General features: G+C 39.6%; 1 protein-coding gene across 3 annotated transcripts in view; it reads right to left on the bottom strand.

Moving 5' to 3' along the window:
* LOC135446670 (protocadherin-23-like) overlaps positions 1–23,818 on the bottom strand; it is an 85,694-nt gene that overhangs the window by 28,358 nt on the left and 33,518 nt on the right. For all 3 annotated transcript variants that reach the window (XM_064710809.1, XM_064710811.1, XM_064710810.1), the window contains exons 4-10: positions 13,330–13,566; positions 10,977–11,996; positions 9,454–9,629; positions 8,771–8,870; positions 3,243–3,400; positions 1,321–2,155; positions 164–403 (exon numbers count right to left, since the gene is read on the bottom strand). In XM_064710809.1, coding sequence (XP_064566879.1) covers positions 164–403; positions 1,321–2,155; positions 3,243–3,400; positions 8,771–8,870; positions 9,454–9,629; positions 10,977–11,996; positions 13,330–13,566 — 2,766 coding nt within the window. The remainder of the gene's footprint in view (positions 1–163; positions 404–1,320; positions 2,156–3,242; positions 3,401–8,770; positions 8,871–9,453; positions 9,630–10,976; positions 11,997–13,329; positions 13,567–23,818) is intronic.

Here is a 23,818-nt window from a genome sequence, read left to right as displayed (position 1 = left end):
CAGAATAGTTACAAGCTCTAATTAAAGATTGAGAGTCTGAACCAAAACTCATATTTGGAAACTCAAAAGACATACATTACCTTGGGAAAAGCACAGCAGCTGTACACACAAGGCATCAAGATTGGATTGGTCTGTAAATTACAAGCAGAAGGACACAAATTACCTGCATCTCGGTCCACAGCCTCTACTCTTATGACAAACTCCCCTGGATCTCGGTTTTCAGGAACTGCAGTCTCATAAAGTTGCTTCAAGAATCCCGGGGCCTCATCATTCACATCAAGAACAATGATGGTTAGAACTTGTGTGGCAGAGAGAGCTGGGCTGCCGTCATCAAGAGCCATGACTGTCAAACTGTAGCGCTCCTGAACCTCACGGTCTAGAAACTGGGCTGTAGTTAAGAGTCCTAGTTTAAAGAAGAAAAGGTATTTAAAAAGTATCGTGCTCCAGGTTACGATCCTAGCTGTTCCAGCACTCATAGCTCCAATGTAGCATCACCATGCCACTGCTACAAGGCTTCTGGACTTGCAGTCATTCATTACCTTTGATTCCCTCTACAGTGCTAATTGGCCCAGAAATACTGCCTTTGATATCCAGGGAAATTGGGATTCATGGAAAATTCTAGAAGTTCAGAGATTGCTTTTTATTTAACTTTGGGCTTAACTTTTTAACTATATTTAACTTAAATATTTGTCTTCTTTTGCATATAAGTTACGCAGTTAGGAGCTCCACAAACCAGTGCAAGCTGCATCACCTAATACATTCAAAATCAGAATAAGAACCAGAAAATATTACAACAATTAAAGTGATATTAGCATTTGTGAGAGCATAGTATAATAGTTAGAAAGCAGAGATTTACAGAGAGCTGAAGAATGAAATTCATCAGCACTTTGAGCCTCCACTGAACATATTCCATCCACAGTTTAATGCAGACTCTCTGATCTTAACTTTGCCTTTCTGCATGTGCATATATCGTAACATACATGTGTGCACATACTTTAAGTATGCATCATGCCAAAATCAGAACGAAGTATTTCACTGCTACATTTTCTTCCCACCTTCCTCAATACACCATTGGAAGATGCCCCAGTATACCTACACAAGACAGTAACAGTGTTATGCCAAAATTTTTGAGCTGAGTCTCACAGTGTTTGACAACTGTGCTCTGCACTGCTCTGCTCAAGGCAATTACCCCTGAGGACAATAAGTCACCTGGGCAGAGCGGCACACTAATGTGGTATTTCACTATTGTATGGTATGCACTCCCAAATGTTACTGTGAGAATCACAACACAAGGAACCCCAGAGAAGAGAAGTCACGTACCTGTGATTTTATCCAGTACAAATGCTTTGTTTTCATTGCCTGAAAGAATGTGATAAGTAACCTGTCCATTTGTTCCCTCATCAGGATCCTTTGCAACTATGTGGTGTACAAGGAAGCCCACCTCCACATCCTCCATGACATAGGAAAGAGGTGAAGACGTAAAACTGGGACTGTTGTCATTGATATCTAAAATAACAATTTTGACAGCCAGGGAATCCAGCCGACGATCAGTCAGGTTTATTGCCTGATCTTCTGCAAACACCGTCAAGATCACAGAACGAGTATTCTCCCTGTCCAGTGGAGAAGATGTGGTCAAGGTGCCATACAAAGGGTGAATAAGAAATGGATTTTCACCCGTGTTACTTATTTCTAAGGAATACTTTATTTTGCTGTTCAGAAAACCGCCATCTCCATCCTTTGCATTGAATGTGTAAACTACAGTGCCAACAGGTACATTTTCTTCTATGCCAATCACTACAAAGTCATCTTGAAAATGTGGAGAATGATCATTTTTATCTTCCACATCAATACTTAGGAAGACAGTGCTATTTTGTGGAGGATTATTATAATCCTTTATAATAACTTGCAAAAGAAAGTGTGAATCTGTTTCATAGTCGAGCTCCTTGGAAAGATAAAGGTCTCCTGTTAAGCTGTCTACTTCAAAATGAGCATTACCATCTTTAGCAATACTGAAATGCAGTTTCCTGTTAAGTGCTAGATGGTTACTCAATGCCTTCAGAGAATCCAACACTTGTGCAGGTTTAAAATTTTCAGGTACGACAAAGTGCTTGAAGTTCTGAAAGAAGCCAGATCTCCCGTTGGGAAGTGGGATCACCTGCAACCAAAACACAAGGATTGCAATATTTTCCCACTGTTATTATTAATATTGTAATGTGTAGTGGGCTGACCCTGGCTGGATGCCACGTACCAGCAAAGCTGCTTTTTCACTTCTCTCTGCCACTGGACAGGGGACAGGAAACATAATGAAAGTTCATGAGCTGAGATAAGGACCAGGAGAGGTCACTCAGCAAATACCATCACAGCCAAAACAGACTAGAAGTAGAGATATTAATTAAACTTATTGCTAACAAAATCAGAGCAGGATGAGAAGTACAATAGGAGCTTAAAATATACACCCTCTCTCCATCCCTCCCTCCTCCTCCAGGGGTGCAGGGAGACAGGGAATGGGGTTTACAATCAATTAATCACCTGGTGTTTCTCCCGTTGCTCAGGGAGAGAAGTCCTTTAACTCCCTATAATTGCAGGAACAGCATTTGCCTTGCCTGGACTGAAGCTACAAGCTATCCAAAATTAACCATCTTTAGGGTGACTTGAAAATAGCAGCCTCAATAACATTCAGCCTCTGACAGAGGAGTGCACAGGCGGCCTGGACAAAGCAGCCCCACTGGGGCTCAATGAACAGCAGGTGGCTGGCTATGGAATGAGCACATGCTGCCTTTCACACTCCCATGAGGAGCCCGCCCCGTATAAATCACCACAAAGAAATAAGATATCCTTATACAAGGTTCTAGAGACAGAATTTAGAAAAGAGAGCAACTTAGTGAAGGGAACAAATCTACTCTCTTCCGCACTTTCAGTCCCACTTGATATTTTTCTCTCTGCCTACCTGGATATTTTCCTCCTATTTCCCAGTGTTTCCAATGATCTCCTAAAGCACAAGCATCATCTATTTGCAAGATGATCCCGAATGTTGCTGTGCATTCTTAACAAATCAAAATTATGCGCCCTCTCATTTCCTCCCTCAACAGAAAAACAGCTAAAGAAAATTACCATGAGACAAGGTGCTTACAATTTTGAGCTTCTTCCTTTTTTCTATTTCCCAACCTTCTTCCATTTTTTTTTTCTTCAAAGAAACTAGGCATTTAACATAATTGCTCTATCTGCACAAGGTAAATAAGTACCTGGATGTAAACAGTAGCATGGCCTTGAAGTGAAGGCATCCCCTGGTCCTTGGCTATCACCATCATTCTGTAGTCAGATCTCTCAGCATGTGACAGAGGCCGGGTTGTTCTTAACTCTCCACTGACAGCATCAATCTGGAAGTATCCTATATCCTCTTCTGTGGGGTAAAAATGGACATGTGTTATTGAAAATCAGTAACAGCTTGCCTCCATAGTACTGAACATTGTAATGAACAGTGAAAAAGAACAGGGCCCAGAGGATAGGAACTTGCAGCACTCATTTGGATCTCTCTGGCTTTTTTGGTTCACCTCCTTTTCCTTCATTGAGTACTTACTTATTATAAACCACTTAATGTGGATTTAGAAAAATATGGAGAGAAACTCCATGGAGTACTAAAGCAACTGCAGAGTTTTGTACCAACTTTACTCACGCCAGTGGTGTGTGCATTAGGAGGGTGACAGATAGCCCAGGACTGGTCCTCCTATTTCTAACCTTGGCAGACAGGGCCAGAGAAAGAATAAAGTCTTAGTCTCCAAACTGGCATGAAGGGTAAAGTATCTCCTGAGACTCACAGATTACAGGGCCAGCAAAGGGCACCGTTGACCCCTATGACACACCGTGACCGCAGCCATGCCACCTGCCCTCCCTGTGCTCTGTACCAGCAGCCAGATGGGGATAGCCACAATCTTACAACAAGCTGTTGCAGAGCAACATGTGAATATTGGAAATTATGCTCGTATCTTTCATCGAGGACTGGTGACACTCCAATAATAAGTGCCTTTTAATTGAAGTTATTACTTGCAGCCACATCATTTATTTGAGAGTTGCAAAGAATAATTTTACCACAGATTAATAAATAGCTCTTTTTGACTTAGAATTAGAGAATCATTTAAGTTGAAGAAAAGATCCTTAAGATCATCAAGTGGAACCTTTAACCCAATACTGCCAAATTCCCAAAACCATGTCCCTAAGTACCATGCCTACATGTATTTTAAATACCTTTGGGGATGATGACTCCACTGCCTCCCTAGGAAGTCTGCTCCAATGCTTGGCAAACAATTAAGTAAAGAAATTTTTCCAATCTAAACCTCCCTTGGGAAAAGAGACTGATACATATCTCCCCCATGTTCAAGAAATAGAATACAAATTACTTTCAAATTTTAGTGGGAAATATCTACTACTCTGTATACATCATCAGAAACTGAGAAAATCACAATTGTTGTGAGTACTTCTCTCTTAGAATACTATCCGAACAGCTTTCTGTTATGTGAATTTTCAGTAAGGTGCGCTAGCAGGTTAAATAAAGTCCTGCAGCAAACAGCCACTACTACATAAGCAACTGTGGAAAAATAAATTCAGTGCAGATGTAGCACACAAAACACACATAACTATATTTCCATAGACACCTAAGTGAGCATGAAGCTGTTTACGTTCTCCAAATCTGCACACTCAAATTAGTTAACTGCACATATAGATGTTCACTTTTGTATCCAATTATATCATCTGCAACTGTAAAATATTTGCACCTGTAACATTTGAAGAAAAAAACATTTAGCAAACAAACTGGAAAACTGGGTTTTCACAACCAAAAAATAGGAGTTTTTTTCAACATTGTTCTGCTATTTTTGCATGAATATAGCTTTCTAATTCTCCATCAGTCCCTTCCGAGTTGAGTCTTGCTGTCTGGAACATTAACACGGAAACTGCCAACAAGAGGAAACCATATATAAAGACAATTATATTGAATGAGACAGTCTTGCATTTTTCATTTTTCATGGTAGTTTCAAAATATTAATGCTATATCACTCTTTTCACAAATAGCTTTTGGTTTACTTTCCTGGTGTAGGTCCCAACAAGATGTCTACAGTCATAGATCTGCTACTTTGTTCCATATAATGTTTAATGACACAAAATCCCAGCTAGGCAAAAGTCATAGGAGATATGAGAAACAGAACACAATGTGAATTGCATGCATATATTTTCAGTATTTTGCTAAAACCTACACTTAGAGTCACACTAAAAATCAGATATTGCATGAAATAGTTTTGTGCATACTTCGTGGCAAAAAGTCTGAAAATACTGGAAAGAGACACTGTATAGAAGAAAAACCCCTTGGGACTTCCATTTTGTAAGTGTTTCATGTTTTCATTTTTTTTATAAAGACAGTCAAAACTGAAATGCCCCATGCCTGGTTTTTTGGTATTTTTATCAATATATTTTTAAAGTACTTTTATTTAATATTCCAAGTGTAGCCATTTGATTGAAATTCAGAAAAAACTTTTACACTGGGAAAAATGTTTAACACCTACACAGCATGTCAGTCATTGGTCTAAAAGCTCATGCTTGCTTCACTTCCACAAATATTTCCTGAGCTCTCATCTCCATAAGTTACCTGAATTAGACAACTGCTGCTTATATCGAACACTCTAAATATGTCCTTTTGCATCTGAGGGGAAAATGAGGAAAGTATATGAGAAATGGATAAGAAATAAGGAAAGTGGAAAGAGCAGATGAAGCATGGAACAGAAGAAAATTGACTCTCTCAAAAACTAGACTCCAATGGCTCCAGCCTCTTCTTGAGCTTGCAAAAGTAACCTGCCAATAAATACATATGTTTTTACAACTAAATTTTTCACCTCTGTCTTGTCCAGCTGTTGGCCAGACTTTCATTTATATGAGGTTCTCCACAACTCAGACACTCTTTCAGCTCTGTGGTCTCAAAGATATTCAGAGAAATTGTAGTTTAGAACCAATAAGAAAAAAACAATGGTGCCCTGAGAAATACCAAGCAATACGTTACTGTGAATTTTGGCTGGCTGAACATTCAGGCCTTACAGAAACTGGCATTTAGGGAAAATGGCCCAGAAAGCAGACAGAAAATAACACTAGAGATTTCTCAGAGATTAGTGACCTCAGCACACAGTCATAGTTAGCTGTAAGTATTTTTACCTAATTTCCTGAACAACTATTTCTTTCCTAGGCGTTAAAATACTTAGTGCCCGGACCATGTCCTTCTCCTTTGAGATCATGGACAAGTTGTTTCCTTTAACGGAAAAGAGGAAGGCAAGGCCATGGCTCCCAAAGAACCTGAACATGATGAGGGCTTATGCAGAAATGTAGCCCTCTGCAGGTCTGTGAATGCTCCCTGCACGCTGCTTGCAAGTCATTCTGGAGAACAAGGACTTCTTCACAGACACAGGGGCAGCACTTGCCAATTTGTGCATGTTAGCAGTGTAACTAGGCCTCTCTTGGCACTTGTGTAGTCAAGGGCTAATGTTGCATTCACATAATTGCTCCAAATATAACTGTAAAAGCCTCTGTCAATGCTAGACTTAACACACAAGGCAGTAGCTCCAGATACCCTATAAATACATGCTAATTTCTGTTATAAATGATATACTATATCCTACTGACAGTCATAAAGCAGACCAGGCAAATCACTTTCTGACTGCCAGCATCACTAAGGAATAAAGAGTACACACAGCTGGGATTTAACTCAAGTTAGTGATAACACAGAAGTGGAAGAAGGGTCATATGATCATCCACTTTGATGTATATACATTTTTAAAGCATGGTTTGCTTTGATTTTCCAGGAAGAGGAAGGGGCATTTTGAAGGAAACACTTCCCTCCAACCTAAAATTTAACTGGTGAGTAAACCTCATAGTTCTTTTACAGATTTGCCCTGATGTATTTTGTTGGCATTTATCATTAACATTTCTACATAGCTCAATATATATTGCTCCTATCTTGAACTTTCTTTAAGATCTCAAGAACATTAAAAGTTACCCAGCAACATGTACAAGCTTAACAGCTGACACTGACACTCGCAGCTCTCCATGTTGCGTCAGCCCCATGACTGAAGAATAGAGCACTGGTCTGCATGGAGTTCTCCAATTAACCTGCTGTCTCTCTGTTTAACAAACATGGCTGTAAATCAGATCATGTTTCTTCTTCATATTTAAGTGCTGAACAGTGTCCCAAAACAAAAAAATACTATTTTAAATATAAACCAGGCAAAAACTTCACCATGAAACAGAAGACCAGATGTTAAAGGTTGTGAGCCAACTAACATGAACAAAAATTAGGATCAGAGAAGCTCAGCTGTTTCTGGATTTGTTTATCAGAAAAATATCTAGTTCCAAGGCTGGGAGGGATTTTTAGTGGTGTTTTGCATTTGAAATGGGGGGGAGATGGGGGTGTGTTTGCTGCTGTTTTTATGTTTTTGTTCTTTCCAGGAACAGCTTTTGCAAGACCAGTCATACTTTGTGATGCTAGTCATTTTTATAATTTGAACTCTTACTTACTCCCCTCTGGGGGCTATACAGTGAAGCCAGTAAGAAAATCCATTATGCTGTTTGAAGGAAGGGGATATAGTTAGATACATGAACAGGCAGAGACCCTTGAAAAACACTTACTGTATTGCCTGGCTATCACTCTTCAACAAAGGGTTGCACACTGCTCATCCCCTGTGGAACTTTTTTTGTGCAAAATATTCTTACTCACTATGCAGAAGTCTAAGATACCATCCAATTCCCTCTGGACTAGGCAGTCATTTATATTGAAATTAAGGGAATAATGTTTTCTTGCTCTGATGAAACTGTAAGATCTACATGCAAATTACCATAGATTACGAATCCCAAGTTTAAAAAGTATTGATTACATAAAACTGGTAGAACAGAACAGAAACCAAACAAAAAAGAAATGGTCCTGTTCCTGGGAACTCTTACTGTTTTGAAGCAATAGTGAAGGAAAGCAGGAGGAACAGACCTGTTTTCCTTCCTGGTTATAGATGGAGTTCTCACGTTTATGGAAGCATAGCAAGTGGTATGCGGCAAATCCAGATATCACATCTATGTCTCCTACCAGTATTAATGTCCCAGTCCCACTCATGTTCTAACTTGGGACTGCTCTGTTATTAATTTCACTGCAAACAAAACTGGATCCTACCACTTACCCCAGAAGTGAACTGCAGGAATTATGGGGAAAACTTAAGGGAAGTGTTTTTAAGGGGCCACGCTATGTCAGGTTAACACACTGTTAAACAAAGGGTGAAACCCGAACTAAAAACCACAAACCTCATTGTTTGTCCAGATTATCTGCTGATTCCTTTGATCCCTGTCTCAGACCGTCACAAACTGTTATTTTAGCAGGAAAATTTTCAAATGGTCATGGGAAAAGTGAGTTCATTTTTCCTTTAAGATGTTAAACTGACTGAAATACTAAACTGTACAATAAAAGATCACGGTCCTAGTCTTTTCTGAGAGCTGCTTGAACACTTTCTGGCCAACCACAGAAGCAACCAAACCACATGAAAGATGGGGCAGAGAGCAAAGGGAGGAAAGGTAGCTGCTTACACTTCCTTAAATACTTTGGAAGACACATGGTGGTGCTGATTCCTATTTACAAAGGCAGCTTTATTCTACCTGACACAAAATAAACATGAAATCTTGTATGATACATGGCTTTTCTAAAATGCTAGTTATTTTAATGTACCTTTTTGTATTAATTAACCCTTGAAGTTCTTACCTGATTCTATTGAATATAAGACAACACTGTTGTTTCCAGAATCGAAGTCTTTTGCAAAGATGGCGGCAACAAGTGTCCCCGACGGCTGCCCTTCCAAAACCTGTCACCAAGCAGTTCATATATGATTTGAAATTATACACGGATAAAGTCATCTTAAAACAAATCCCATGCCATAACACAAGAGTTTAGCTGCTGCACTATTTTCCATTTCAGTAATATTTAGAGTGTGCAATGAGCATTTCAGGAGATAGTTAAACAACAGAGTTCCAGCAACCCTCTGTCACAGTCTGCATAGAACACTAACTCAAACATCTTTACTATGGCAAACTCAGAGATCAGAAACCAAAAGGGATTCCAGTGCACACGTGAACAGAGTTAGGCTCGTGCAACCCTTTAGATCTGGCAGTGCGCAGCGCCCCGGTTTGGGAGGACCCGCAGTGTGTGGTGCGGCCACGGGGCAGCGCTGCACCGTGCCCTGCCCCACCTGCCAGCACAGCGCCCCCTGCGGGAAGCACAGTGCAGTGCCCCGCCCCACCTGTCAGCACAGTGCCCCCTGTGGGAAGCACAGTGCAGTGCTCTGCCCCATCTGTTGGCACAGCGCCCCCTGCAGGAAGCACGGTGCTGTGCCCTGCCCCACCTGTCAGCACAGCGCCCCCTGCGGGAAGCACAGTGCTCTGCCCCACCTGCCGGCGCAGCGTCCCCTGTGGGAAGCGCGGCGCGTGATCATTGCGGTCGCGCACGGCGATGTGCACGGCGGCTGTGGCACTGCGCTGGGGCTGTCCCGCGTCCGTCACCAGCACCCGCAGCTCGTGATGCGCCTGCTCCTCGCGGTCCAGTGCCACCCAGTTTATGATTTCACCTGACAGCCAAAGGGGGGAGAAATAGAGTTGGGTGTTTACTGTGTGCTAGCACTCTTCTTAGTGCGTGCAATTATGCATTTAATTTAATGTGAAATAATGATAAGTGCCCTCTGATAACCTGATCATCAACACGAAAACCTCAGCTTTTCAAACCCCATCCTGCAGAAACATTCTGTCAACCACCGTTTTGCATATGTACTTTAGTGGCCTACTGACACGTTTTACTGTACACTGGGTACCCCAGAGCAAAGGTATAAAACAGTATGAACCAAAGTGCTGACCTTTCAGAGAAATCCATCTGGCCTTCACCACACTCCAGGACAGATAACACATGAGCACAGGGGTTTAAGTGCTGACAAGGGGCCTTTATTAATTATGTACATTAATCATAAACCCTTATGTCTCTCATACATTCTGGTAAACCCAGCAAATAAATCTGACCAATATTCTCCCTTTCTGCTTAGCCGGAGATTTGTGGTTGACCAAAGCTTATCACACAGGTAACCACACAGTTTTTAAAAACCTTCTTGGTTAATTCCCAGTATTCTGTTTGCCTGTAAAGTTCCATAAGTGTACTCAAAAGCTGCTTTTATTTTGAGATTCATACAGAGAAATTCTGGAAAAGCCTTTTCATTCCCCATGGGGACTGGACATCTGGAAATAGAAATTTTAAACAGTAGATCATCACTTCCTACAAAGCATTTTGCTAAACTGGATTATTTATGGTGCCTGTATCCCTTGAAGAATTCCCTTCCTTTAGGCTCTCCATGCTCTGGTGTTATACTGTGTAGACATAACCCCTATTACCTGAGGCATTTGGGATTCACTGCAGAGTACGCCCTATGCTGTGAAAAATTTCTCTCAGCCAATTTGAGCTCTTTGATGCCGCATATAATATGAACTCAGTTTTGATGTCAGTTACAGAAGCATTCACAAGTATTTTAAATCACTTTGTCTAACTTCATAAGTACATTTATAGTTACTTATGGCAGATTTGTACTTTTCAACTCTACTTGATCACAGGCAAAAATTTTTCTCATATGAACTATTGAAGCTATAATTTAAAACTTCTTCCTTTAATTTGTTTCAGCCAAACACCAAAACTTATGACCAAGTGACCTGAACAAATTCATGAAAAAAAATTCCTAAGGGCCAGTCCATTCTTCATAAAAATATATTGGGTTTATTTCATTCCCCAAATTGTGACACTCTGAGTTAAAATATTCATATATCAACCCAAAAGGATCACAGTAGTTTCTGGAAGCTTTATACTTTACTTCCATACCCTTAGGGAAGGCTGCTTTCCAAAAGCAATATTAGGCAGATTACAAATCATAAAATGCTACCTGTGTTGGAATTCATCTTGAAATACTTTCCATCAGACAAGAGGAAATAGGAAAGCTGTCCATTTCTTCCTGAGTCTTTGTCAACAGCTCTAATGGTGCCAACCACACCACTGGGAATCGGATTTTCCTCAATTTCAAAGAAGTAGCTCTCACGCAAAAACATGGGAGAATGATCATTTTCATCCAGGACGTTAACTATTATAGATGTACTTGCATTTTGCCGAAGGTTTGCATCCTCAGACGTGCTGACCAAAGCTCTAAAACTCAGCACCTGTGCGCATTCATAGTTCAAATATTTCTGAAGATAAATCCAGCCAGTATCAGAGCTGATTCCAAATGCAATGGAATCAGTGCTAGGCTCTAAGGAATATGTCAGATTGGAGGTAACACTGTGTGGATCAAGGGAGTGGGCTTGAACCTGAAGGATTTGGGCACCTGGAGAGGTAGCTTCACTGACTTCTACTTGATACACCAAGCTTTGGAAGACCAAAGTAGGGCCCATCTTCTGCTCTTCAATAACCACTGTCAACATCAGCAAGGAAGTCAGAGGAGGACTCCCGCAGTCTTCGGCTGCTACTTGTAGAGTATATTGCTGCTGCTTTTCTGCCACCACTGTCCTGGTAAGGTTTACCACTCCGAGGCTTGGATCAATGCTAAATGCATCTGACTGCTTGTTTGCAATACTGTATTTGATTGCCCCATTTAGGCCACTGTCTTTATCTTCTGCATGAGCAATGTAGACAGCAGTACCAGGAGGCTGGGTATGTGAGATGGCTACCTTATCAGATTTGGAAAGAAACACAGGGGGGTTGTCATTGATGTCTGTCACAGATATGTTGACTTGAGTGCTGCTGTAGATGGGGGAGTCACCCAGCTGAGATTGAACAGTGAGCACCACAACAGACTGAGCTTCATGGTCAAGCTGTTTCTTGGTGCGGATAATGCCAAACTGGGGGTCGATAGAGAACTTCCCATGCGGATCACCGGAGCAAATTCTGTAAGAAACCACTTCTAGAGAATCTAGAAATGGAAACAGCAACAAAAAGTGTAACAACAAAAAAATGGAAGTGATAACATAAACATTGGCAAGAACATCTGGGGAGAATGCATGCTGTTAAATTCAATGGAATAAATGTAAGCTACACAGATGTTTGACATTCTTGGGCTTTTTATGCTTCCTTCTTCCCATCCCTGGAGCCCTTCAGTAAAATATGAATCCACACAGTTTGTCCACTTCTGCACTCTTTGATTTTCATCACACTGGTATTATAAAACTCTATAGAGAAAAATCACATAATAGCCTCTTGTTTCTCCCTGATCTAAAATACAGAAAAAACACACCTATAAATTACTCTTGTGGGAGCAATTTCACTACACACAGGCATTCATTACAGCAAGGAACGAAACAGGTGGCAGTTCCCTGAAAAAAAATGTATTTTATTAAACTTGCTGTTCATGGGTGAATTCTTGTAACATTTATACATCAGATGCTACCTTAAGAACAAGCTGTCTAAAGATTCAGGCTTTCTATCAAGGCCACGCACTGGGTGCTATCTCCACTCTGAGGACAGTTCTTCCCAAAAGAAAGAAATGGGAGGACCTAACTAATGAAGCCTGTATGAAACCTTGCCACCTACCACCTTACATTTAGAGATGCATCATCAGGCTGTTATGTGGACTCACAAGTCCCACTGCTCTGCATAGGAACCAAGTATGTACAGCTCTCAGGACAGGGCTCTTTATGACCAAGGACTGTCAGGAGCTAATCCATTTCCATTTAGAAATGATAACAAAACCAGATGGATTAAATATATTTTCCAAAGGTCCTGCAAACATTCATCTGGACTTCTTCACTTCATTTGAGACAATGTGAGGTTGTGTTTGGTTGGTTGGTTCTGGTTTGTTTTTTTGAGGGGTGGCCAGGAGCACTTCTTGCAGATCCTCAGAAACTTCTGAATACTCTCCGATTTTAAGTATTGCTCTGAAATTTGCCCTGCATGGCTAACACTTTAACCTGAGTTAAAGTCCGTCACACTTACTTAAACTTTCACAGCAGGCTTCCTATCTCCTTATTTACAATTATAGAAATCCATCAGGAAGAAAATGGAGGCCATTGCCAATCTCTGTGGACCACCAAGGAGAGTACCAAAATTCTCCAACTGTTCTAAAGAGTATCCTGATAAATCAGCCATTACACCAGTTGCTGTAAATACCAAAGATAAATTCTATTTAATGCTTGACAAACTGAATGAATAACACAGAGGTTTATGGGAAAAAAAATAATCTACAGCTATTTCCAGTTAATGGCCACAACAAAAATACAACATAATCTCTGACTGAGAATGTGACTTACTTGGAGGCTCTCTGGCCTTTACAGTGCCAATCACACTGTCTTCAGGTGCATCTTCTGGAACAGCAAAGCTATACCGGGATCTCTCAAATATGGCAGGGGCCAAAACAGTCTGAAGGACATTTACTGTGACAGCTGCATTGCTGGCAGAGGAAAGGCCACCCCCATCCCGTGCAGAAACAGTCAGGAAGAATGCTGAATGTGCCAGGTGGCCAAGAGCTGAGGTCAGGTAAATAATTCCTGAGAGTACACAGAAATAAAATAGCACTTAAGACAGACGTAAGATAAAATTCAGCAGGTTGTCAAGGCCAGACCATGTAGAAAAAAATCAGCACTCCCAATTCAACTTTTGAGAGCCAAGCTATTTTCATACTATGTGATCTTTACCATTCAGTGAGCCACTGAAAGACAGCAAGTTCTGTTTCAAAACACCGTGTCCATAATTGTAATTTAGAAACATTTTATAAAATCTAATTTTAGACTCAGTTAAATCTTTAACAGTGCTAAATTTTACTACTACTAATAGTGAATACCAATTTGGAAATGCATCAGGGTGGAAAACACGTATTGTTTCAGAAGATTAATTTATCTCTGCAAATGGTAAAGTTAATGTTATTTCAAACATGCTGTAGAGACATTCTGATTAAGTTACTCATGAAATAAAATATACACACAAAAGGAGTCAAAGTTCCAAAATATACATCTTAGGAGCAGGGGGCTCTGTGGAAAGTATCTGGAAAGAAATCACCTGCAGTCTGATCACAAGTTTCTGTCAAAATACCCCTTAATAGTGAATTCTAAGGTCCATTGAATTTGCAAGCTGCTAACAATTACATTTTATATGAACTTTATTAAGTAATTATTTGAAAAGAAAATACAATGTCCAGTCCCAAAATACAGCACTTTGGAAGCACATTCCTCAGAATAATCTATTTGTGAAGTAAATTTTTCATCATGAAAATAAAGATGAAAGGTTACCAAATGCAAGAAAATTTTTCTTAGCAATGAGTGCGTCTAACTAAATATACACTAAATGCTAGAATCACAGTGTGTTAAGTAGTAAAATTGCAGTAAACTCAAGTAATTCAACTAACAGGGACAACTTTTACATACCTAGAGATATTTTTAAGAAATCACCTAGTTTTTTTGTAGAAGCTGGTGAAGACACAGAAGGTCTGGCAGTTCAGTAAAACCAAACCTTTAAACTTTGGGCTACCTTTATAATTTCCTGGCTATCAAGACAAGTTTAGTAGGGATGATATCTGCCATTCAAGTTGGACATTTAGTGGTTAGACAGGGTAAAACTAGAGTTTGCTCAAAGTGCCTTAGGAGAATCAATGGATGATTCGATAAGAATATACCTTCTCAGAATTTAGGGTGAATTTTCTACAATCCATTTTTAAGCAGAATAATGGAAAGGAAATAAAATTCTTAAAATACTCAAATGTGCATGCAGTATACTTTCCAAATATGCTGCTAGGAAACTATAATAAACTGTCTTGACATGCTTAAAATGAAGTAAAAGGGTCTTTAGGATGAAGGGAAAACACTTTTCACCAACAAAAGGGAAGCTTATTCCAGTGTGACAAACCACACTAAAAGCTCAGCAGTGATACATACACATAGATTCAGGGTTCAGTACTGATTCAGCTTCTTTGCTAATGAGATGCAACTTAGAATTGCAACTGATGCAATTCTAAGAAACAACCTTATTTGGGCTTTTAAATTTTTTTTTTTTTTGATGGTTGAGTTCTATGATTACTTCAGCAGCTCAACAAAGTAGTCCTTCAAGGACATAGACTTCTGGTATTTCCTGAGGTAATCTGAGCAATAATAGCTTGATGGAAAAAGGGGTTTAACTATATTTCTCCAGAAGATAAACATGTACACATGGATTTTTAACATAATTTCTGCCCAATTAATTTAAACCAATCAAATAGGCTGTATGTTACTAATTTTCCAACTGGATATTTTTCTATTGACAAGGATATAAATGTCCTTCTCGTTTTAGATACCTCAAGAGTAATGTGGGAACTGGAAAACTTCTACAGAAAAGCATCAAACTGAAAATCTTACTCTCAGAGCAGAAACTAAAAACTCCAGAACATCCTTTAGCAAAGGGTGGAGCAAACAGAGCTCCACTCCAGGAGCTCTGAAGACCTGTTGAACAGAAATATTTCAGAATCAAAGCTCCTTCTCTGCTGACCTAGACACATTGCAGCACACTCCATGCCAGTTCAGTCACAGAAAGCAAAAAGAAAATTAATAAAAGACTTTGCTTTCCTTCTTCATTCTTTTGCTGTGTCATAGGGAAAAAGGGGAATAGGCAAGTATGCCTTGCCAATTCAGCTCTCTTTTGCAGAACTAGGGACACCATGAGAACAAGGGCAGAAACCAAGTAAAAAGTATGTGTTTTCCATATGGTTCCCTCCAACCTGAAAAACTGTAGTATGCAGAAATTTAATAACCCATTTTGACTTTTAACTGTGTGCATTCTGCTTCTTTCACCATTTGTAGGACGGGGCATTAGCTTTGCATCTGCTGATACATAATCTATAGAGACATTTGAGATAGCTCAGCCATATGTTGGTGAACATGCCTCATTAGGATCTATTACGGCACCACATGATGGGAAAGAAGCTGCAGAAGAAAGCAGCATCTTGGATTTCACTTTCTGTATGATTAGGTAAAACAGCAGACTGTGACTGAAATGGACAGTCAGGACCACTTGGGCCAAAAGCAGCTGCCAGCACACCTGAAAGCAGGCTGGCTGGGTGCATTCCATCTGCGGCTTGCGTACCAAGCACGGAACAGGAGGTGCCTGAGCACTACACTGCAAAGGCAGAAGTATGGAGAAGTTTCAAGGCGCAGGAACTGTCAAAGTCACAGGTTCAGTGTGCAAAACTCAGAGGCATCTCTCATTCAGTAACTGGCTGAACATGAATCATGGTTTTCCTTTCTTCCCAATTTTGTTATTGTTATTGCCGCAATCATTTGCAGCCTGTAATTCAAGGCTTCAGAGAACTTGAAAGACAATCAGGTTGCTGCAGTACAGAATATGTTCTTCCATTATGAAAAATAGTTTCTATAAAAATGGACAATGAAAAGGGAATAATGAGACAGCTCCTCTGCAAGGAATGTTTTACCAAAGCTCCCAACAGGGGACCACAAAGAGTAGGTCAACTTCAAGAAAAGGGACACATTTCTTGCAGCTTGACTCACCATATAAATGAATATCTGCTGCCTTTAAAAACATTTAATTTCCATTTTTCAAATTAATATTTATACCACTGCAGTGCTTTGAAGATTTTATCCCTAGTTAATTCCTTATTCTGCATGAGAGAGAGCTGGAATCAATTCTGCTTCACAGGTGAACAATCCTATAATTACACACTGGAAGAAGCATTAACACCCAGCCTCATTCACACCTAGGCAATCTCATTTTTTTACTAGATCCACATGGGCGTAACTGATTGCAGATCCCGACCCTTATAAATCAAAAGCATGACACACAGACTGCCTGCTGCCTGGATATGATCTGGATACAGATTTCAGGCAGAACCTGCAATGCTGGATGCATGTCAGCAACTGCCACTGCAGGTTGTGGTCTGGGAACAGCTCTGCTCCAAGGCAGGTCAGCACAGCCATGCTGGAATTCACAGATGTTTTGCTGCAGAACAATCTGTGCTCAGGGGCTAGCAGAAATCATTGCCGTGGTTTGGAGCACTGAATGTATGGGGAGAAATAGTACTATTGAAGGCAAAATCATGACTGCCAGCTCTTTCACCTGCTTCATACTTCCTCACTCACTGTATATGGTAGGGCAGGATCTTCCAGGAAGCCTTGCTCTTCACTTTGTGCCTATTTGCCCAGAAAGTGCAAATGCACTAATGAAGGACAGGAGTCTCTGCCACCCCACCCCCATCCTCTAGCAATGGCAAAATTTCTCATTGGATTTTGTTGTTCTTATTTTTGTGGAGGGGAACACTAATCCATGAGGGGGTTAACTGCCATTTCTCAACATTTGAAGGCAGGAGACAGGAACCCACATTTAATGATTTTTTAAAACACTTGTTTTATTATATTCATGATCCTGTGTTCAGTCCTAATCTAATCACAGCATCCAGCACCAAAGTAGGCTCACTCACCAAAATAACTTTTTGTATGGGAAAATATCATACTGGTAAACCCGACAGGATTTCCACACACATCTCCATCTGAGCACTCTGAAAACCTGCTTTGCACAGGGTTCTCCCATAAGCAAAACAAAAATCAGCCCTACATTTATAGGCATTTGTAGGTAAACCAAATGTTTTCCACATTTGGTCAAGTGCTGCAAAGATAAAAATCAGGATGCACTAACTTCAGCAACAAAGTCTGGATTGCATAAGTATGCATACTTAAATAGCTTCTAATATTATGTAATTGTTCATGAAATAAAAAAACAACTTTAGAACATGGCAAGAGGAATCAAATCAACAGTTACCAGTGGTTTTACCTAAGCCCTTGAAACCAAACACCCTAACAAACTTTAAATGATGGCACTATTTCTTCAGCAAATAACCTAGGATGAGCCAGCTGGCATCACCTGACACAGCTCAGACAACAAGCAGATGGTCAAAAGGTCCAAACAGTTCCTCACCCCAGTTCACCTCCAAAGCTGCCACTGTACCTGCTGTTCACTACTGTGCAGGTCAGAGCTGACCCACTGATCTGCCCAGAGCACCCACCCTAACTCAGCAGCTTCCCAGTGCAGGGGTGCATGCACAACTTTGCTTTTTAAATGTCAGAAAAAACATCAATATAAGCACAGATAGTGTGATCCTCCAGAAGATAATTGCAGTTAGGAGGTGAGCATTTTGAATTAACATTAAAATTAGCATTTTTTTAAGGAAGAATGATAGTGTTTCTGCTTGACATTTCTATTTAAATTTGTCCCACTCATTGCCTATGCTGTCATCTTGGCACTGCATACCAGTTCCAGCTTTTGCATTTCACCTGTACTTAAAATGCACTTTTTTTAGTGAAGCTGCATTCTTGATAGTAACCACAGCAACACTGCCAAATACACTGAACAGCTGCTTTAACAACAGCCAGGGGAAGGAAGGAATTAAATTGTTATTTACAATCTACCTACTGTAATACACATAGCTTCACCTCACATGAAAAGTCTTTAAAAAGCTTAATTTAATGCTTCTAATGCTGGTTTGCATTTCAGCAAGAGGACTTCTTCAGTTTGAAAATATTCATTGTTTGAATGTTTTTGTAATAAATAACTGATTGAACACATACCAATCTTCTAGCTACATTTATACATTACAGGTTTCACATGCCTGCACTGCAGATGCTTTCAACACCAGCCCCTCTGTAACAAATTCTTGTGCTCAATTCATAGTTTGCCTCTTAGAAAGAGAAATAGCTATAAAAGGACTTAGTGTCTACAACCAATACTACACAAACATACTGTGTTTAATCACAAGAATTTGCTTACCACATGAAAGTCTGGCCATGGAGTATGCACATAACAATCCAGTACCTGGATCTATAAACTAACATAAGCAGTTTTAACACTGCAGCTCCCCCAGAAGCATGACGCTACTGTTTCAAATACTATAGATTACAGAGAGTTTTAGTGAGCTAAGAAGTATTCATCAACACATAAAATACAAATTTCTACTTACAGCAGTTCCATTAGTCACAAACAGAACACCCACCTGAGCATCAGCCTCTAATATCAAGTAAAAGAAAGCATGAGTTTAGCACTAGAATGGTTTTGTATCATCTAGGCTGTTTTCTTTTATAAAAAGTGCTTTTTAAACAAAGTCTTGTAATTAGGGATGCAAAATTTTACATTCCTAGAGAACCACAGTTTGCCAGTTTAGAAGATCAGGTGCTCCCGAAGTCTATTTTGTTTTGTTACATATTTAAATAATTATTCCCTTAAAAAACCACAAACAAGCAACACCACAAAAATCCTTTCTGAAAATTCTACTTTTTCAGTAGAACAGATAACTGAAGAGATAGAATTCACTGTTACAAGGAGATTTCCTTTGTTTCTGCCCTGGTTTATTTCCTTTCACCTGACCTAATAGTAACTCAGAGTGCATTTGCTGTCTGACTGTGTACAAAGCAAACACTCTCACACAAGCACGAGTCCATCCAGAAATCGAAGCTTGCATCAGTAAGCAGGCAGGACTTTGTCCTGGTGAATTGCTGTATTTTCAAAGACAGAGACCTCCCCCCATAATCTGCTCAGCTCCAGCCCTGCCACACCTTCTCAACAGGTCCCCTTTCCTCGCTTACTTATCGAAGTTTTTCAAAAATGTCTATTTAATCAAGGACCTTTTCAATCAAGCTGCCAGCCTCTAGATCCAAAAAAAGCTCACTGCACAACCTGGTAACACAACTCAACTGCCATGGTAGCCACGGATGGTTAAAACCTTTCTTTGAAGGTACTCTAGAAAAAACATCAGGACAGACACAGAATGAAGCCTGCTATAAGCTAAACAAGATATATTTACTGTTCTTGTATTAAGAACATTACAAAACATTCCAGATGCTGCCCTTCATTTACATGGGCTGATTTTCTACTGCACACACTTCCCTGCTACGTTCATTCTAACACTGTACCACAGCTGTCTGCTCCCTTGGTGTGACCTGCCACTTTCTTCTTTTCTATTGGTTAACTGAGAACATAAAGTACAGTAAATATATCCTGTGCTCTGAGACCCATGCAGTCTCTAGCAAAGAAAAGGGTTGATCATCTAAATTTGAGTGAATAAATGTCACACTATTGCCCTCCACAGAAATGGGCATAATTTTTTCCTTTTCACCACTTTTTTTTTAATCAGCCCACATCATTTGTATAATGCCAAGAAAGTTCACTCTTTGCCTCTTCTGGTGGGTTCTTCTGTTGACATTGACTTAACCAGGACATAGGAGGGTGGGCTAGGGTATTTTCGTCAATACTTTGCATTCTTTCATGCACAAATAATCTCACGTACATTCCACTATTGCATGGTTGAGTTTTTGGCACATAGCTTGTAGGAATATTTCTCTTTGTAGATAGTTGATTCTATTGGCTTTTATACATAAAAGAAAAACAAAGAGACACATAAGGAGCTAGCAGTATGGATATTTTTTCATGCTGTTCTGCTACACACCTTTCTTTCAGGGCCAAAATCTGCACCCTTACATTTACTACAGCATGTGCTTCTAGGACAACATACTATTTTCTGCATTCTTTATGATAAATTTCTCATTAGGGAAGATCTCAGTGAAGGTAAATGCCCACAAATAACTCTAATTTTCCCGGTTTGATTTAACTCAAACAAAATTCTTCAAAGGTGAAAACTTACTGTGCTAAACCAATGTCTCAGACATATTCCACTGATTTGCAGCATTCCAAATATCATATGACAGATCAAAAAGACAGTAATTGAAAAAACTGCAGTTTAAAAAAAGAAGTGGCCTCAAAATGTTCCAAAATAAAGCACTCCTAATTTTAAATCTATTTATGTGAAGCTCTTCATATGTTTAGCAAATGTACTACATGTTGTAGGAAAATGCCAAAAGTAGTTTAAAAATAAAGTATTTTTTTCCTACAATACCATACGAAAATGTCATCAATCATCATAAATATGGGCCTTGTTTGCTTTAGAAAGGGTGCATCCCCATTTTACTTTGATGCCTAATACAATCTGTTATATATTAAACAGTGTATAATACATGGAGTTAAGCAAAGTTTTGGGGTTTTTCCCCCATAAAAATAAACGTTGGTATTTCAACATTACTTTTCAACCTGTATTGCAATAAAAATAAAGCAATTAAAATTTCTGAAGATGCAGCTGTTAAGAAACAGTTCTATTTTTTAATAAAACAAATTTTTTCAGCATCCTTAACTGGAATGAATCTATTCTGAACCAAATCAAAGATTATTATAAGTTAGTTTGCCATTAAATTGCATTTACACATGTGCAATTCCATAGTGTAGTAATTAAAGTAGTAAAGCACTAAAATACACACTGCCACAAGAAATATATACCAGTGAGGCACTGTTCTATACAAACTCTACACAACTCCTCTTCTTGTGGCCATTACTAGGCACTGTTAAAGTGGCGAGACACTGGAATTGAATTTGGCCTTTGGATGAGGTACTTCGTATATGTTCTTAAATTCACATGATCTTAAGGTGTATTCATCCTTTTATTCTTTGCCAACAGACTAAGCTCCTAGACTGCTCTAAATCTTTTACAGGACATTTTAGTCACATGATGCCCTTTGCTAAAAAGAAATCAGAGTGCATCTTAAAGTAAAAATTTCCACAAAAGAATGTTCATTTTGCAGGAGCTGCCCTTCTGTGCTGAATTTTTTTTTTATGTTATGTTTTTGTTTTTTAAGTGTTCAACTACTAACCAGCTCTTGCAACAAGGCTTGTCTGCTCTCCTCACAATGTGGTTTTTGGCGTAAATAAGTAACAGAAAGTATTATAACAGAAGGGTGATCCAAGTATCTTCAAGTCAATGGCAAGATCTCCAAGTATCTCGGTGTACTGTGTTTATGCGGCAAGGGTTTGGCCATGTGAGCACTACAGGAGTGGCTGTGGCACTTTGGCCATGTGGCACTACAGCAGCTGTCACTCTGCAGTCTATGGAGGTCCACAGGGGAGCAGAGATCCACCCTCAGCCCATGGAAGACCCTCTGCTGGAGCAGATGGACGACCAAAGAAGTCTGTGACCCCATGGGAAACTCATACTGATGCAGGTTTGCTGGCAGGACTTGTTACCCCAGAGGAAACCCACATTGGATCATTCTGTTCCTGAAGGATTGGACCCTGCTGAAATGACCTGTGCTGGAGCAGAAGAAGAGTGTGAGGAAGAAGGAGCAGCAGAGACAACCTGTGATGAACTGCACCGTTCCCATTTCCCATCCTCCTGCACTGCTGGGGCCAGAGGACATAGAGAAAATTGGGAGTGAAGTTAAGTGCAGGAAAAGGGAGGGATGGGGGGGGAATGTCTTTTATGATGTAGCTTTTATTTCTCATTACCCTCCTCCGATTTGATTGGCAATAAATTAAAGTCATTTCCTCAAATTGAGTCTCTTTTGCCAGTGACAGTAATTGCTGAGAGATTTCTCCCTGCACTTTTCTTGACCCACAAGCCTTCTGTCATCATTTTCTTTCCCTGCACAACTGAGGAGGGGAGTAATAGAGTGACTTTGGTGGGCACCTGGCATCCAGCCCAGGTCTATCAGCCATATTGACAGACACATTCTCAATAAAATACACAAAAGAAAGGTCATAGCTTTTGTTCTAGGCACCTAATTTAGGTAGGAATCACAGAAACATGAGCCTAAATATCTTATAGAATTGAAAGAAACAGGAGCTAAATTAAATGCTTATACTGCTATAACATCCAATGAGTGAATGATACTTTCTCTACATGGTTTTCATGCTAGGTTCAAATAACAAATACATTCATCTGAAGACAAACCATGGCTGTTGCCTTTTGCTTAGCACCCATGGAAGTTTTCTCTGCACACAGGGACTAGCTAGGGGATTTGTTTTAAAATCTATGAACAATCTATTTATCTGAAGACTGACACAAGAAGTCACACTAGTCCAGAATAATTTTCAAGGATTACAATTTCATTGGTTTGAAACAACTTCTCTGAACCAGAACGATGATCATGATGATAACCATCTTTCTACCAATCTCTCGAAAAGGGTATCACTAAGATCAATGGTAAAATTAATTACATGCCCTTGGGTGAAGGTAGGTATTAATGCAGTTATTGTAATGGAAGTTTACTAATTCAGTTGTTAATCCTCAAGTCTTAAAGTCAAGCACTGCATAGGTTTTCTGCCACACTTATGATTGCATCCTGTGACTTACATTTTTAATTACCAGATCTGCCATAACTATAAATACACTGTCTTTCAGATAGCTTTTTAGGTAACAATGGGAAAATAACAAACATAGCTCAAACAGTTTCTTAGCCAGAAGAGCTCTTCAACTTGCCCTGTTCTAATCAATTCACAAGTACTGTTCATAGATCATGCATGGATCAGATATCTACAAAAGGCAACATAATGAAGCCAAGATGTTGTTTACAACAACACTAGAAACAAACGATAGCAAGAGTCACGAACCAGCAGAAGAGCTGGTTTACAGTTTCCTATCCATACATTTTTCTAGTTACACAGTTCTTAAAGTGGTTTTTCTTGTGGAAAGTCTATCATCAATCAAATGAAAAAGACTTCAACTTTTTCAAAAATGGAAACATAATAAATGTTATTTATGAGGACAAGAGCATATCACAAACAATAAATGCAGTGTCTAAAAGTTAACAGAGCAAACAAATATAACTAATAAAATCTTGTTTAGAATTGAAAAAGAATTCAGTGGAATGTCAGTCTGGTCAATGAAAGGATGTTTCTTCCCGCTCCAACTGAATTTATCTATTTACAACATCCACATGTGCCAGTGCTTGA

This window comes from Zonotrichia leucophrys, chromosome 4 (genome assembly GCF_028769735.1).
Source record: "Zonotrichia leucophrys gambelii isolate GWCS_2022_RI chromosome 4, RI_Zleu_2.0, whole genome shotgun sequence".
In the NCBI taxonomy this organism is placed as follows: domain Eukaryota; kingdom Metazoa; phylum Chordata; class Aves; order Passeriformes; family Passerellidae; genus Zonotrichia; species Zonotrichia leucophrys.
This window is presented reverse-complemented; position numbering and strand designations above follow the sequence as displayed.